General features: G+C 49.7%; 2 protein-coding genes and 1 long non-coding RNA gene across 5 annotated transcripts in view; 1 reads left to right on the top strand and 2 right to left on the bottom strand.

The window, feature by feature from the left end:
• Positions 1-3978, bottom strand: part of TSPAN32 (tetraspanin 32) — a 25197-nt gene extending 21219 nt beyond the window's left edge. The window contains exons 1-3 of one of the 3 annotated variants that reach the window (XM_032444736.1): positions 3722-3978; positions 2621-2735; positions 2018-2115 (exon numbers count right to left, since the gene is read on the bottom strand). In XM_032444736.1, the coding sequence (XP_032300627.1) occupies positions 2018-2115; positions 2621-2735; positions 3722-3787 (279 nt within the window). In that variant the 5' untranslated portion in view covers positions 3788-3978. The remainder of the gene's footprint in view (positions 1-2017; positions 2116-2620; positions 2736-3721) is intronic. The other 2 variants (XM_032444734.1, XM_032444735.1) reach the window with 2 other exon arrangements.
• Positions 3979-5514: 1536 nt separating this feature from the next.
• On the top strand, positions 5515-7896 carry ASCL2 (achaete-scute family bHLH transcription factor 2). Its single transcript, XM_015863901.2, has 2 exons — positions 5515-6605; positions 7108-7896. The coding sequence occupies exon 1, from the start codon at positions 6091-6093 to the stop codon at positions 6592-6594; it is 504 nt and encodes a 167-aa protein (XP_015719387.1). The 5' UTR covers positions 5515-6090; the 3' UTR covers positions 6595-6605; positions 7108-7896.
• Positions 7752-10295, bottom strand: LOC107314560. Its single transcript, XR_001555499.1, has 3 exons — positions 10201-10295; positions 8653-8795; positions 7752-8235 (listed from the first exon to the last, which is right to left on the bottom strand). It is a non-coding gene; the product is annotated as an uncharacterized LOC107314560 (long non-coding RNA).
• Positions 10296-16964: the final 6669 nt, after the last annotated feature.

Raw genomic sequence — 16964 nt, 5'->3', positions numbered from 1 at the left:
TCAGTCTGTTCTGCGACAGAGTTAATATAGAGTCCAGGTCCCGTGACCTATCGTGTTGTTCCCTGGGAGATGTAGTCTTCTTCTGTAAGTTGCAGATTCAGTAAAATTATTCATGCTTAATATGATGTTATGATGTGGAATACTGATAGCAAAAGTTACAAAATTATTAAACCATGACACCATTCACAAAAGTTTATCAAATTCAAGCTTAATGGAATAAAGAAGAGTAACTTTTGCTTAAGAGGTATGGTTTTCATAAGAAAAAAACAGAAAGAAGAAAAAAAAAGTAAGAAAGAAGCCCACAAACTTCCACATACTGCAAGAAAGGAAAATGTGTTACATCAAATCCTGGAAATGAAAGCAAAAGTGCCAGCAAGATGAATAATCAGATTGCTCCTCACTGGAACCAGCCCATGCATTTTGCTGCCTCAAACGAAACCCCAAACAAACTGCATAGGAAAGTCAAAACTTTCACCTGATTTTAGATCAAAATAAGGCTTGAGAAACCAGAAAATTAAGACAGGTTGAAAATCCCCACTGACAGCAATGGGAAAGATCTCCCATTTGAACCTGGACAGCATTGATGTGTCGCCACTATTTCTTCCCCTGGCTCTCTCATCCTTCCAGCACTTGCACTATCACAGTCTGTGGCTCAACTCCACCTCCGCCCTCCAGTGTGTGCTCTCCATTCCTTTCTGCCTGCGGCTCTGGGAGCAGAGAGAGGCCCCTTGGGAGCCTGCAGCCAGTGTAAAGCAATTACATGGCTCCCAGAGCATCTCATAAATGAATTATGGGCTGTTCTCTCCTCTTGCCAACCAAAAGGCTTTTGGAAGCGCAACTTTGTAATTACATTAGAAGGCATTTGGAGGAAGAAGAATAAGGCAAAACAGAAAGAAAAGAAAAAACAAAAACAAAACCCAACAAAAAGGAATGAAAAGGTAGCGCACAGCCTGCATGCAAAATGCAGAGGGGTTCGTGGAGGAGGAGGACAGAGCCCTCCCACCCCATCATCACCCTCAGCCATCAGTCCCTCTTCTGTCCATGACCTCATTCCCAGCCTTTCTGTGTGGCAAACACGAGCTGCAGCCCATCCTCAGGAGGATCCCACCCTCAGCTCTGCCTGCTCCTGGGAGCGCTGGCACTCGGATGCCTTGCAGCACCATGAGGAGATGGATTCACGGCTAAAGCAAGATGCACAGTGTGCTGCTGTGTTGTCAGGGTCCCTTGCAGCGCTTGCCTACAATCACACACCTGGGGACAGTGAAGCAAACAGCCCATGCTATATGCTGGCACATTTTCCCTGCTCTCTCCCTGCCCAGCCAGCACTCATTGCAAGGATAAACAGACAAACTCCTTCTGTATGAGTAGCACTACCAAAATTGCCCTTTTCCTTCCTCTTCCTCCCCTACAATGGTGACATGGCCTTCAGGGGCCATGAGAACTGCAGGATGTTTATGTTCAGCATTGCACCACGTATCACCAGACAAAACTGCAGCTGGAGGAGAGTCAATAAAGCTGTCGCTGTTCTTCTTGTTTAAGAGGAGCTTGGGGGATAATAGTCCAGGATTTTGGAACACGGTATTTTATCATCCTTCATCTTTATCCTTGGTTACTCAACAGCAACCAGCACATAGCAATAGGATGAGGGGGTGTGGTTTTTGGCTAAAATTGAGATTTAGGTGATATGTTAGGAAGAAATTCTTTACTCAGAAGGCAGTGAGGCCGTGGCACAGCTGCCCAGAGAGCTGTGAGTACCCCATCCCTGGAAGGGCTCAAGGCCGGGTTGGATGGAGCCCTGGGCAGCCTGATCTGGTAGGGGCAGGAGCTGAAGCTTAGAATGCTTTAAGGTCTTCAACCCGAGCCACTCCGTGAGTGTACGGTTCCGCCGCCCATCAGCGCGCAGATCTCTGCGCCGAGCCCCGAGCTCCACCTAGCGGCTCAGCGCGGCGGCTCAGGGCCGGGCTGCATGGGGAGGTGGGGGGCGAAGGGGGGGGACGTGGGGGGACATGGTACGAACCGTGACCGTGAGGCACCGCGACTCCCGCACAGTGGCGACCGCGCTCAGCAGGGCTGCGAGGATCAGGGTCATGCTGAGGAAGACGCCGACGTAGAAAGCTGGAGGGAAGACATAAAAAAAAATAAGTGATTCTGGGGGAGGTGGTATAAAAAGAGCACATTGCAGGACTGGAATGGTTTTTGAGAGATCTATCATCCCCCACCTGCTCCGCAGGATGGGGGCTGCTGCAGAACCAGGCACTCTGAGCTGCCTCATATCTCACCCTTAGATAAGACTGCCCCCAGGCAGGATGCTGCCTGCAGCAGATGCCCTATCGAGGCTCTCTGTACAGCTATCTCCTGCAGCACCCACCACTGGCTTCCTCCCAGCACCACAGGGCATGGCTGGGCTGAGCTGTGCAGACAAGGCTACAACCTGGGCTAGGAATAATGAGGAGATGCTACATGCGTCTGAGCCCAATAGAAAACAGTAGGACACAGGTGATAGTGTCCAATCTGATGGGGCTGAGTGGCCATGGGGTTGGGGTGGCCAGTGGGGTTGATGGTTTTAGCCTCAGAGCGCCTTCCCTGCCCAGTCATTTTGTTCTCCAATGGTGTGCTGTACCTGTATGATGGATGGCCCGGTAGGAGCTGCTCTCGAGGGCGACGTTGCTGATGATGGAGAAGTGAAGCCCATAGCGAGTGACTGTGCTCAGTGTAGCAATGGACAGCCCCAGCAGCTGGAGGGGAAGGTTGGCATCAAGAGAGTTACAAGATATCAAGGTACCATTGAGAAGCATACAGACTCAGTGTCCAACAGCATGCACGTGCTCCCCGATGCAATTAAAAGGACAAACTCTGGACACACACTAAAATGATCATTTCCTAGACTAAGTGCTTCCAAACTGCAGCGATTTCTGCTTACCAATAATCAAATTCATGACACCTACAGATCCTTCATGCTGTGCATTACTGCCTATCTCAATGCACACTCACCGGCCTCAGTGGGCCCCCAGAGCAGTAACACTGCACTCCTGGCACAGTTCAAAAGTGCCCAGGAGAAGCATTCCCAATGTTCATATTTTTCCCATCAGCAGTGTGGTTTCTCCTGAACTTCCCTTGAAGCATCAGGAAGCTCCCATTACATTTGCTCCAGAAGCTCCTCAGGACTGCTTTTGCCTTGCAGGCAGATCCTAACCCTAATGGCCACCTCAACCTCATGGTCACCCCAACCCCATTGGCCACTCACCCCCATTGGCCACCCCATCCTCATGGCCACTCAACCCCATCAGAGTGGACTCCATCAGCCACACTCCCATCAGAGCGCTGCATTTTCACATCCTCACCCATCCCACTACTGGTGACCACCCTCCCAAAAGCAAACAGAATGACACCAGGACTCTTGTTTAGACCCCTAAACACAGAAGTAAACATCTTCCATTGCTGAAAAACACCCGTTTTGCTTTCCTTTCTCTTTCAGGCTGCGAAGTGGTGGTGGCAGAGCAGTAGCCCCAGCAAACCAGAAGTCTATCAGCTCGGGGAACGGTGCTGGTGGCCAGTGATAACTACGCAGCCCTGTGATAACTCCAGCAGCTCATTCTGCTCACCCTTCCACACCCCAAAAAACAGAACGTGGGAAAGCTGCCCTTCTCCAAGTGCTTAAAGCAGCCATCCTCCTCCTCACCCCAATTTTTTCAGACATCATCCCCCAAAGCTGCACACTTACCATGACACAGAGGCTGGCAGCAATCAGCTGGCACTTGGTGCTCCTCATCCCGTGCCTCAGCCCCATGTCCCTGTGGGGCTGCCTGTTGGTCCCCCCAGCTCCTGATAAGGCACCGGAGGAGGCACAGCCGCAGTGGGGCCTCTCGGGAAGTGCAGTTCCTCCTCCTCCTGCACTCTGTTAACTCCTGCCCCAAGCAACGGGCTCCTCACAGTGTTTCGGAAACTTTTCAAGCAAAAGCCAGTGTCAAAATACCCAGTTTTCTCCCCCCCCCACACACATACATTGTCCCTCCCTCCTTTCTTCTCACCCCAATTCCCCCCACGCCCCCCAACCACAAATTCACAGCTGTAGGAGCAGGCTATGAGAATGGCTGTGAGCCATTGCTTATCTCTGAGTGGGAGCTACTGAGCTGCTGGGTGGTGTGGTGGGCTTGGGGTACTCCTTCTTCCAATCCTTGGTGCTTGCGGTGCTCACGGGGTTGGGTTGGCCATGGAGCTGAGTGGCCATGGGGGGTATTGATGTAGCCAATGGGGTTGAGGTGCCCCATGTAATTGAGTGGCCATGGGGTTGGGGTGTCCCATGTAGTTGAGTGACCATGGGGTTGGGGTGTCCATGAGAGTTGAGAGGACAAAATATTTGGAGTGGCCAATGGGGTTGTTGAGGTGTCCCATGCAGTTGAGTGGCCATGGGGTTGAGGTGGCTGTGGGAGCTGAGTGCCCAATGGGGTTGAGGTGGCCATAGAAGCTGCGTATATGGAATAGCACAAAAATGCAGACCTGGGGAGGACAGTGCCAAGTCCAGGGATACCTTCTGCATGGCTTTGTGCTTCAGAGCTTGCAGGGTGCATCTTTCCTGATGTTAAAATGGCAAAGAAGTCTGAAGAGCAACCTGGCCAAAGAGTGACTCGGTGCCTGATACCTGAACAATCCGCAGCTTCGGAGTCAGGGTGAAGCAGTGCAGTGGGAAATAGCTGCAGCCCTCCCATATGTCAAAGAACGGGGGAAGAGATAAAACCGTCCCACAACAGCAGCTGCAGTAGAACAAAAAAAAACAAAAACAGAACGAAGAGATGGGTGGGAAAAGGAAGGAAGATGCATCTTGCAGAGCAAAGATACGCAAGAGAAAACGCGTTGCACAGGAAAAAGCGTGACACCACTCTCTCCTCACTGCCCTCTTACAAAGCCCCTCGGCTGCAGGTTCCGGAGGTGCCCCCCAGAGCGGCCGCGGCAGGAAGCCGAAGGAAACCGAAGGTAGCGGCAGCACAGGGCAGAGTTCCGCGCTAGGGGGCCCCATAATCCCGCACAACGCTCCGACGGCCGCCGCCGGGAGGGGATCCGCAGCGCCCCGTGTACAAACGGACTGGGATGGGATGTTGGGGGGGTCAAAACACCGCGGGGTCCGCTGGGGAAAGCGGGGTGGCGGCGGTGCGGAGGATCGTAGCGGGCTGCGCTCCTTCCCTCCGACTCAGGTGCCTGAGGGTGAGGGCAGCTTTGTCGGTGTGGAGCGGGGAGGTGATGGAAGGGGGGGGGGAGGCGGAGCGCGAGGGTGCCGCACCTCGGGGAGCGGGCTGCAAGAAACCGGCTATTTGAATAAATAAAGCCAACCGCGAGCCGTGGGGAGGATGGGGGGGGGGGGAGGTTGAAAGGGAGGGGTGTTAATCCCCCCCCCCCCCCACCGGCGGCTCGGTGCAGCGCCCCGGAACGTCGAAGCGGGGGGTTTGGGGGGGTTGGGTGGTGCGCGGCGCGTGCGGCCGCGGGGGTTCGCGAGCGGCGGCGGCGGCGTTGATAAGCAGCGAGCGGGGCAAGCGGCCGCAGCAGAGACGCGGAGCGGGGCTGGGAAGGAGCTGGGGGTGGGCTGAGCTGAGCTGAGCTGAGCGGCCCCCGCGCTCTGCGATAGGGATTTCTGTTTGTGTTGGGTTCGTTTCCCACTTTCCCCCCCCCTCCTCCCTCCCTTCTTTTGTATATATATATATTTTTTTTAAACTTTATTTTTTTAATTTATTTTTTATTTGCGTTTTTTTTTTAACTCCCGTTTCATTTGCATTGCACTCCCACTTTTATTTGTGTTCTTTCGTTGCATCCGACGTTTTTTCAGCGCCCAACTCGTGCTTCCTGCATCCTTATTGCATTCTTTAATCTCACTTGCAATCTTTTCTCTTTCTACGCTCTTTCCTTCACATCTTACCCGCATTTTGCTTCTTTTGTTTTCTTCCCTTTATTCCCATCTCGCAGGTACTTTGGCTTCTGTTTTTCTTTTTCAGTTATAATTATTGTTCCTTTTTGCCATCTCCGTTCACCTTTCCTCTCCCGTTCCCCAACCTCTCCCGGCGCTGCCGCGCTCCCCGTCCCCGCCGCCGTGGCCCCTCGGCGATGAACGGCGGTGCCCCGCCGCCGCCCCCCGCAGCCGCTTCACGCTGCCGCCGCCGCCCCGCCTCTCCGGAGCTGCTGCGTTGCAAACGCCGCTTGGCCTTCGCCTCCCTCTCGGGCGGCGGCACCGCGGCTGCGGCCGTGGCCCGGCGCAACGAACGGGAGCGCAACCGCGTGAGGTTGGTCAACCTGGGTTTCGCCGCTCTAAGGCAGCATGTCCCCCACGGGACCGCCAGTAAGAAGCTGAGCAAGGTGGAGACGCTGCGCTCCGCCGTCGAGTACATCCGAGCCCTGCAGCGGCTCCTCGACGAGCACGACGCCGCCGCTGCGTTCCCCGACGGTCGAGCGGGCCGCTCTGCGGGGCGAGCGGCCGTCGGGGAAAGCGGCGGAGGTAGCGGCTATTCCTCTGCATCACCTTGTTCCTCCGAGGAGAGCGGCTACGAGCCGGTGCTCAGCCCTGAGGAGCAGGAGCTGCTGGATTTCACCAGCTGGCTTGGGAGCTACTGAGCTAGCAGGAGGTGAGGTGGGCTTGGGGTACTACTGCTCCCCAGCCCTTTATGCTTGGGGGCTCATAGAGTTGAAGTGGTCAGTGGGATTGTTGGTAGGGTTGGGGTGGCCAACGGGGTCAGATAACCATTGGGATTGCCGGTAGGGTTGGGTTGTCCAATGGCAGTTGAATGATCATGAGGTTGCATAATTCAATGAGGTTGAGGTAGCTGGTGGGGGAGCTGATGGGGTTGAGTGACCGGTGGGGTTGGGGTGGCTGATGAGATTGACAATGAGGGGCTGAGGTGGCCAACAGGTTTGATATGGCTGATAGGATTGGGATGGCTAGTGGGATTGATGATCAGGTTGGGGTTGCCAATGGGGATTTGGGTGGCCAGTGGGGTTGCCAAAGGCATTGGGGTGGCTGGTGGTAGTGTTGAGGTGGCTGATAGGATGGATGCAGTGGTCATGGGGCTGGGGTAACAAGTGGGAGCTGAAGAGGAGTATACATGGGTTTTTACAATCTCTCCACAGCCATACCTCGATTCCTATGGTCTTCCACAGCAGCCAGCAGTACCCTCCAAAATAAATCTCCTGCAGAAATTCTCAAGTTCCTCCTGGCTGCTTTCCTTGCTGGGCTCCAAGCTCACGCCAAGCTGAAGTGCAATGGTGTCACAGCTCCAATGTCTGCTCCGGGGCTGCTGATAGACAAGGTTTTCACCCACTCCAGAGAATGGCCACGCATCCCCTTGCAGCTACTTCCCATCGGCCTTTGGAAAGGGTGGAAAAAAGAAATGGAAACTACTTGATGCTTCCTTGTTTCTGGAGGGGGAGGGAATTTTTTATAATGTCAGATTCTATTTTGTATGCAACTTGAACTGCCTATGGGAACAGTGGTGTATGAAGACTTATTTTTGTAGGAGAAACCTTAGGGAAAAGGGGTAAGGAGGTAACTCTATTTTCAGTCCAATTCCCTTGTTCTTGAACACTGCCAGCTGGAATGTTTGGGGAATACACACCGTTTAGATGAAAGGGTTTGTTTGTTTTTCTTTCCCCAGACACTTTACTAAAGGACTGCAAAGTTCTGTTGCGTCTCACTGTGGTGTCTGACTCTGCCTGGTGTGAAGGTTCACTTCTCTGAAAACTGAAGTTGTTTTGTTGTTGGTTTTTTGTTGTTGTTGTTGTTGTTTTGTTTTTTAAATGCATTGAAGGCATTTTTGTATGCACTTGCTAGGATTTCTTAAGTCGTACATATGCAGTTTTTAAAAAGAGTATCATATTTTATGTAAATTGACTTTATAAATAAAATCTATTTATAAATGGTTTCTTGGCAGCAAGGTGTATGCGTCTACCAAGTTAACGCCTGCCTGAGGGCATCAGTCAGTGCTCTGGGTTGTATCCACACACTAAAGGGAATGAGGAACAGCAAAGCATCATGTCATACTTGCTTACTACTACTTGCAGTGCTACCCACTTTGCAGATATGGGCTGGACAGGAGAAACAAGTGGCTCCAGCGCTGGCAGCTCCTTTCTGTTGCTGTGAGCTCAAACACCACCACAAGAGCATGGAAACTTATGGCAGAGACTGTCGCTTCCCCCTTCAACACCTTCAGTGAATGCTATTAGTGGAGTGAAACAGGCTGGTCTGTAGAATTTGCTGAGCTAAAATAAGATAGAATGGGTTATTAAAATTGACCCACTTTACAGAAACTGTATGTATAAACCTTAAGTAATGGGAAGATGTAATTTTCCCCACTAAATTTTGAGAGGTACAATCACTCTGAAGTCCCAGATTCAGTAATTACAGTGGGTGCTTTGTAATCAGATCTATAAACGTATTCCACATACAAAATGCCATCTCAACAGCAAAAAAAAAAATAAAATACTGAGTGAAAATGCAGGCTCTAACAGCAGAATAGCATTGGGAGCTGCAGGCAAGGAACTGTACTAAGGAACAGCTGTTGTGCTTATGGCCTGTTCCCTAACCAAGGCTGCTGTAACAAGCTGTCCCTTGGGAAGGCCCTGGGAATCAAAGTGCTCAATGGATTTCTTGCTGAGGTTCTCCTCCATGCAGCTTACCAGCAGTCCCTGAGGTGAGAGGGAGGCTGTCAACTGGCCTGAGCTTGACCCATCCGCTGCACTTGGAACACCTCATTGGGGTGGGAGAAACAAGTGATCTTTTCCTGGTGTTGGCTTAAGGGCTTCATCTTCACAGAGTACCTCTAAAATGCAGTCAGACATAACATCATTTAGGCTGGAAAAGAGCTTTGAGGTCAAACCTCATGCAGATCCCATGTGCTTATTCTCAGCCTGACCCAATGGCTTACCCCCTCTCCAAGCGAATTAGAAAGCAGGACTACTGTGTTTGCCTTCACAAGTGTCCCATTCCAGCAGAAGGCATTTGTATTTATGATTTTACTATAGCTTGGCAGCTGTTTCCCTTCCTCAGAAGCACTGATTTATTCAGTATTTCCAAAAGCAACGTTTGGCTTCAAGACAAGTCACTCCCAGCATCCCCTACAAGGGTCAGCAGATCACCCAAGCTACTGTTGCTGCAACATGAGAGTGGCATCAACTGTAACACTGTTAGAAAGAAGTTAGCCACAAACAGTTGTCAGTTCAGTGATACTGGTTTTAAGATAAGGGATTCAATATGATCACCTCTGGGCCTCCCTGCTCCATACGTGCAAACTGTCAGAGTGAAGGCATGGGGACAAGAGCCCTCTGCCCATGAGAGTCACCTGTGCTGAGTCTTCATGAACACATCATTTCTGTTAAAGGATATAGCTAGGAATTCAGTGCCCCAAAAGAAGTTCCAAGCAAGTCACAAACCCAGCTCTCAGGCCCAGAGTTGCAGGAGGGTCAGACAGAAGAATTATGCTGAGGAATCCTTAGAATTAGTGGGGAAGAGTAGGCAGCAGCAAGCTAGGGTCACCAGGGAGCACAGGCTTGTCAGCATGCAGCTACAAAACACTTCTGCAAGCCTCATGTTTACACCTATTGACATAGCCACACATGTACAAAACCAGTGAGGAAACCAGACCTGAGCAGTTTGCTCACAGCTCCAGCTGCTCAGACCCACTGCTGCTGGCCTCCTCCGTGTGGTCTTTGGTGTTTGTAAATTGCTTGTTAACCTGCCCCCAGCCCACCTCACACACCACCGGAAGGGCTCTACCTTCCCATCTTCCTACACAGCAGTTCCCACATCACAGATGCACTGATGAAGTGGAAATAAGTTGTAGGACCACATTAGGATGGGCAGCCCCTTCCTCAGGCTTAAATAACCCTTCTGTTTTCAACCACCTCCCCTGTTAGCATTTTGAGGTACTCAGGTGAAAGTTCCACTTGTTTTACCCAGCACCTTCTTTCAACAAAGCACACTTAATTTCACTGCAGGGGTTAAATGGTGCTCCTCCTCCTCATGGCTGCTCGAGGCTTAGCTCCATGGCTATCCTTCCCTGGAGCCTGCTGTTTGGAGGAGTTACTGCTTCTCTGCCCAAGGTCTGAAGATGACCCCTCTCCCCCAATAGTCATGGAGGAAGTTTAAGTCTACACTGAAACACAATCACAAGAACAGAAAACTAGCCCGAACAAGGGCTAAGCTTCTAGAGAGGGATCACTTTGTACCTGCTAGGAGCATCACCAAAAGCATTATCCTCTGGAAAAGCCCAGGCGGATGGGCTGCTCCAGCACCAGTAGGCAAGAACCCAAAAGAAATACTCAGTATGTGCCCAAGGTATCAGTGTTGACCTACAGTGGAGAAGAAACAGTCATGTAGATAAACATACGTAAGAGGATATGATCAGCATTGGTAGATACAGAAAGGAGCGTGATTTGAAGCATTAGGATAGCCCTGCTGACTTCAGTCAGCTCGTCCTTCACTTGGCACGCAGACAGCAGGAAACGAAACACATTTGACCCTCAACCCCATAAATGCTTTTTTTCTTTTTATGGGTAGACCTTGGTAGGATCAGAGGCATAGAGAGTAGAAAAGAAGAAACTTCTTATAATAGGATGGTTGGCCAACAGAACCAGGGCAGTGCTAAAAGCTCAGACCTCAGAACATCCAGCTTACTGCAGCAAAAGCCTGCCTTCTTTCTACCCCCTTTCATCTCCTGGCCTCATCCCCACTGCTTTAAACCTCCAGTACAATGGTTACCCAGTCACCAGACCCAGTAAACTGTGCTTGCTTTTTAAGTTGTTTGGCTTTCTATTTTTTTACAAAGGGGAAGAAAAACCAACACAGAGAAGCATGATAGCCCCAAGGGGAATTTTCTGTTAAAGCCACTGCCGAAAGAATGGCCAGCTTGTAAGTGAGATGTTGACACTTTTATAACACAGCAAATATCTTGCTTTAGAGCAAAACACTTCAAGGTTTGTTGTTTTGTTTTTTTTTACTTTAAAGAAATAGATTTTGTCAAGATATTAGATATAGAAGGAAGTGTTGTAATACTTCACACATTCTCTCTTCTTGTCATTTCCCCATTTCATACATACAGCTCCTCCAAGACTTCACAAAGGAGCCCCAGTCCCTATAGTAAAGCTATACTTGCAAAGAACAGATGAAACCTACTAGACAAATAAAACTCAGTATAGAAGAATGCACAAACATAATAGTCCTCTTACCAACACATAGAGACCTCCCTCTAGTTCTCAACACCAGCTTGACTGCACCAAGGGCTTGCTTATATTAAATGGAAGCCAACTGGTTTGAGTGCAAGCACCTGCTTCCTTTGGTGAAGCACCTGTGTGCCATTCCCAGCTGAAGGGGCTCTGCATTTATCCCTATCTCTTATTCTGGCCCAGGAGACATGTGGCACCAGAGCAAAGTGTGCAACACATGCTGCATTTGGGTCTGATTTGAATGGAAACAAGGATGGTCTATACTGACTCCTTGCCCAATGCCCCCAAACCCTCCCTAGCAGCATTGATGGCTGTCCCACCACTGCATCTTCACATGCTACAGAGATCTAGGGCAGCACAGGGGTAGTTTATACCCTTCGGTCTTTGGTCTCATTGCAGGACAGTCAGTAAACAGAGGTGAGAGCAGAGAGGCTTTTGAAGTGGGGAGACCACAAAGCTCATTTAGGATGCACGCACCACCAAAAAACCCCAACCACCAGACAGTAATAACTTCAAACCAGTGCAGACTGGAGTTGAAAACAGTGATGTACAAGCAGAAAAAGAGCACCTAAGCCAAGTTCAGAAGTGGTGTAAGCTGAATATGACTCTGTTTATGATGCTGGAGGGGGCTAATAGTTGCCAGCAGGCAAGTCTTGCTGTTAAAGAAAATCACACACCTTTCAAGTATAGCAGAAATCATGATGAACCACCTCTTTGCTGTAAAATCAGGTGGAGAGAGCAAGGCTAGTATCCATGTCCTACATATCACATGGCTGGTTGGACTGTACTGTGGGGTTAGGATCCTTGGTGGCACCCGGAATGCCAGAAGGGCAGATGGACTTGGTGTGGGAAACTGCCTGCAAACTGTTTGCTTTTGCTGGCTTTTGGGTGCAAGTGAACTGAACAGCCCCTTCCTGCCTTTTCAGCCTTATTTCCTCACTCCCTGATGAAGCATCATCACCATTGCAATACGGTATCCTCCCCTCGGTAGCATCACTGTATGCCATACAGTAACCAGTAATAAGGTTCCCACTAAGTTCTGAGCAATATGGAAACAATGAGTTTGCCAGAATTGACTAAGTTATTTATTGAGAATAGAGTGGGGAATTTGCTGCTGCTTGCTTTCCCCTGATAATTTATGGTCTGAATGGAGAATTTATTTTTGAGCAGAGGATGCTCAACAGCTCCAAGCTTGCTCTGCATCAGGCACCACACACAGCTGCATCCTGTGCTCCTGCAGCCCAGCAAGAGGAGGTGGTCCTGCCACAGAGACTGCGTCAGCAATGGGGTACCCATAAACCAATCCCTTTAGCTCACTACTACAGCTGCTCCTCCAAGGTGCAAGGATCAGATCTGTTGGTTGAACCTGATGATCCTTAAGGTCTTTTCCAATCTAGATGATCCTATGATTCTATGACTCAAGATATGAGGACTTTGGACATCATTCTTTACCGAGGGTCTGGAAACATCGGGAATTTTAAAGCTGGGACTTGCTTCGTGCAATGGACTCTAACAGCACAGCCTTTCCAGTGGCAATAATTTCCCCCAGCAGAGCAGAGCTGGGGACAGCTGCAGAGAAGTGGTGGGATGCATGCAAGTGGTGGGATGCATAACCCTAAAACTACCTCAGCCACTAGGGTAGATTGGGTGTTCTGAATTTACATTCCTAAAGCAGCATGGAATGGGATCCATCCAGCAGAATAGCCCTAAGCATGTCCTGCCCCCTACAAAGACCTTTTTCCTCTGTTCTGCTGCTTTCAATATCCCCCCAGCCCACCTTTAAATTAATGTTACATCTTGTCCAACTCTGCTTTTTTTCTTGGAAAAAAAAGAGGTAGAACTGGGAGGTGGAAGGCAGAAGGGGGTGCAAAGGAAGGGAAGAAAATGGAAAGAAGTAAAGAAAGTGAGAGGCAAGGAGGATGAGGACGGGGCAGGATGGCCTCAGGCTGCCATGCATTGGGCTGAGCCCTATCCATCTAAATAAAGGGACTGTCCTGATTGTGTCCCAGCTGGAAGAGGTTTTGTTGCATTTTGGGTTTTGATGTCACCCCTCCTCTCCCCCCCATCCCTTCTTTCATCCAGATGGCATCAAAGTGCCCTGTATCCCCCAGGCCTTTCCGCTCCATCCCCGGAGACACAATGTCCCCTTTTGCAGCCATCCCCAAGGGCAGCCTTTCCTACCTCCTTCGTTTCATCCTGATGTAAATAAACCCCATGGGGAGCGAGGCAAGGAATAGGGTAGGACAGATGTGCCACCCAACCTGCCCCAGCAATGCAATGATGGCATGATAATGGGGACAGTGTAAGAGGGTAGCGTGTGCTCAGGGGTGGGTTCACTTGCCCAATGCCCTACAGTAAGTTGGGGTGGAGTGATTCAGAGAGATATTGCAAATTTTGCCCCAAAAGAGAGCGTGGCTGTTTTTCCAAGCCTGCATGTGTCCCTGAGCAATCCAAAAGCACAGAGACATGATACAGCCCGTAACCTATGAAATCCAAAAGCCTTCATTCTGTGTGCTTGATGCTGTCCAAAACAGAGGAGACCTCTCCACCCCAAAGTCCTTGTCTGTTCATTTCAAATACTTTTTTGGCTGCTCAAGGTGATACAGTCAGATCCTAAATTAGCCTCTTACAATCTAAATTGAATGTAGACCCAGAAAATCCCCTGCTTTCAGATGTTTCTGGTTACACAATAACCCTGGCTCTCCTCCTCAGAGGAGTGAAATGGCAGGATTTTGAAATTCCTTGTTGGTTCATGTTTGCATATAAATGCTGATTTTATCTTTTCTGTACACAAAGTAAACACAAAGCTGTTTTACAATAATGTTGCCGTTGAAACATGCACCCAGGATAGCAAAACAACCCTGACTTAGATACGTTTCCAGGCCCAAGGACCATTCTTTCACAAGAAGCCGCCCGCTCTGAGATGCCCATCCCACCCTTGTCCTGGTGGTTTGGTTCAGCACTCAGCTTTCATCAGGCAGGAATAATATTCAGAAGTAGAAGTGAAGTGGTGATGGTAAAAAGGTGTTGGTTGTCCCAGTTCATCAAGGGTAGAGCTGAAGCTTTCCACAGACCCCCATGAAATGTGCACTGAGCTGTCAGTGCTCAGCCCCACTGAAATTTGGCAATGATGGCATGCACTTTAACTGAGTGGATGTTGCAGAAACTCCATCCCAAAATTAACTACCTCTGGTGGAAGAGGCACTCCTAGGTGTGGCAGGAGATGATAAAAATCCAGAACAAACATCCCCCTTCGGCCATTCCAGAGTGTGGTGTCTGCTCCAAGTTAGTCACTTGACTAGTCATTGGTGTTAATAGCCCACAGAGACTGAAGTGGTCTTTCTGCTTGCTGCAGGATGACTATTTGACAAGGGATCCAGTGCCCCTGGGTGATGCCCATCCCTCCTGGAGGCTGTAGGTGGGTCTGTGGTGAGCGGATTCATCACTTGTAGCCAGTTTAGGTGGTCACGGGTTGATGAGTTGCCTCCTGCCCTATATACTTGAGTGCTATGGGAGGCTGAAGCACTTCTATTGAAGAAGTCACCTCTGAAAGCGCACACATTCAGCCCAAAGTTCACTGTAGTCCAGACTGACATAGCTCTCAATGGCTTTAATGTCAAGCCTGTTGAAATGTATGAGGCTGTACCAGAAACAAACCATTCTTTGTTGCTGATATTCTCTGTACCTGTTCCACAACACAGATCTAATAGAAAAAAAAAATAAGTCCACGGTCTCAATCCCTGGCTGAAAAACCTGCACCTTTAAGTGGTAATAATTGCATCCAGAGAAAACTGGGCAGCACTTTGTTCATGTCCAAACAGTCACGTAGGATTCAAATCATTCTGTGTTTGGCACTGCAGGAGCCAAATTTGAAAACGTTACCATTTCCTATGTCCTTAAGCTGCTCTGCAGCCCACATTGGAAGCAGTGGGAGAAATCCACAGTAGGAAGCCTGCTGGCATGGCCACCTGAGGAAGGTTCATGAGTTGTCAGTGGAAAGCATTGATTGCACCTGTAACACAGAGGTTAAATCACAGCACATCACGGTCCTTGCTGTCATTTGCATCCAGATAGTTAACACCGATGCAAATTTCATTACTATGGGCAGAGCCTGTCAGGAAGTCTGAGCATCAGCTAGAACCAGAGTAAAAGAAAATGTGTATTGTGTTGTTGGAAATTGTAGGAAATGCACAGGTAGCCAGTCTGTAAATGCATCAGGTCCTCATCTGACCTCACTTGGGTGACTTTTGCTGCCTAGATTGTTCCTATAGGAAACTCAAACAGGTTTCAGTTCATAAAGAGAATGGAAACTCTATCAGTTGCCTTCTGGCTGTGAGACAAATCCAACACCACCTCTCCCAAGCCTTCCTCCTGCCAGAATCCCACAACCTGGTCCCTTCTGAAAGCTGGGGAGCTTTCCAAGGGCTGGAGAGACCTGCCCCTGTCAGTCTCCATGTCTGTACGGCAAAGCACAGGTGTCCCTACAAAAAGCCCTATGATATACATCCTCTATAGGCTCTAGGTGTCACTGCATCCATCTGGCATGCCCTCCATATCCCTGTAGCTCCTGCGTCACCTCCAGCCTCGCCAGGCAGTGATTAGTGGTGCTCATCAATCAGCCCCTGTGATGAATGTGGTGGGTGGTTTGTGATTAACCTTGGGGGACCTTGTCCTCCTGCCACCGTGCCCCTCCGGAGCCCCCCCCCCCTCACCCCACCAGGTTATCTGTGAAATGAGGCAGGATGCACTGGGGCCCTGGAGGATAGCTCTCCTGTTCTTTTCTTATGGAAATTGAGAGGTCCCCACTGCTCCTTTGAAGTTTGTTCTGCAGGGGTAAAAAAGAAAAAGAATCCAACAAAAATACCCAAGCACCATGTTTTCCTCCAATAACACAAAACAAGGAATAAGGTTTGGGATGGCTTAGGTTAGTGGGAAGTTTTCTTTGAGAAGAGAAAGTGTCAAGCCTCAGGGAAATTAGTACAGAAGACAGAACTGCATTGGATGCTTCCCTGGCCATGCTCGTGCCTGGTTGGCTTTAGGACACCCAGCATGTGCTGGACCAATGCAGCACAAAGTACAGTCCTTGCTTTCCAATAGTGATGATAGTGATTTCTTAATTGGTTACAGCACCATTTAATGGCATTATCATTACCCAGTTCTGGTTGGAGAGACTAAGCTCTGGCAGTTGGGAAGCACTTCTCCTTTCCCTCCTCTAACCGGCCTTAGCACTCACTCATTTGCTTATAATCACCAAGGGGCTTTGCTGATAAGAAATAAATCCCTAAGTGCTCCCATTCCAGACTCTCCGGGCTCTATTTGGTCTTGTCCCTTGCTGATAAGCATGCAAATCAACAAACGGACTGCAATTAATATCCAAATCCCTTTCAAGAGATGCCCTCGAGCACTTCTGAGCTGGGTTGTACTAAATATTTGTCTCTTATTTGAATGGACACAAAGAACATTTGGAACTGTGCTGCTCATATATATACACATGTAGTTGGTCCTACATGGAGCGCAGGAGCCTCGACCTGCCTGGGGCAAAGCCCTGGCTGCTTTGAGCTTTGTAATTTGGGTGCTTGGGCTGAGGGACACCCCAAGCTCTCCAGCTCCCCTTTCAGTGGGACAAGCAAAGGGTAGCTGTGGTACTGAGGGACGTGGTTAGCAGGCATGGTGGGGATGGGCTGACAATAGGAATAAATGACCTTAGTGGTCTTTTCCAGCCCTACTGATTCTACTGATTCTGTGATTCTAAGCTGAGTGTGCAGGAG

Source organism: Coturnix japonica, chromosome 5 (genome assembly GCF_001577835.2).
Source record: "Coturnix japonica isolate 7356 chromosome 5, Coturnix japonica 2.1, whole genome shotgun sequence".
Taxonomy (NCBI): Eukaryota; Metazoa; Chordata; class Aves; order Galliformes; family Phasianidae; genus Coturnix; species Coturnix japonica.
The sequence above is the reverse complement of the archived record's forward strand: the minus strand, read 5'-3'. Positions and strand labels throughout refer to the sequence as shown.

Coding starts and splice junctions, on each gene's coding strand:
- ASCL2 (XM_015863901.2), top strand. CDS start 6,091: ATGAACGGCGGTGCCCCGCCGCCGCCCCCCGCAGCCGCTTCACGCTGC.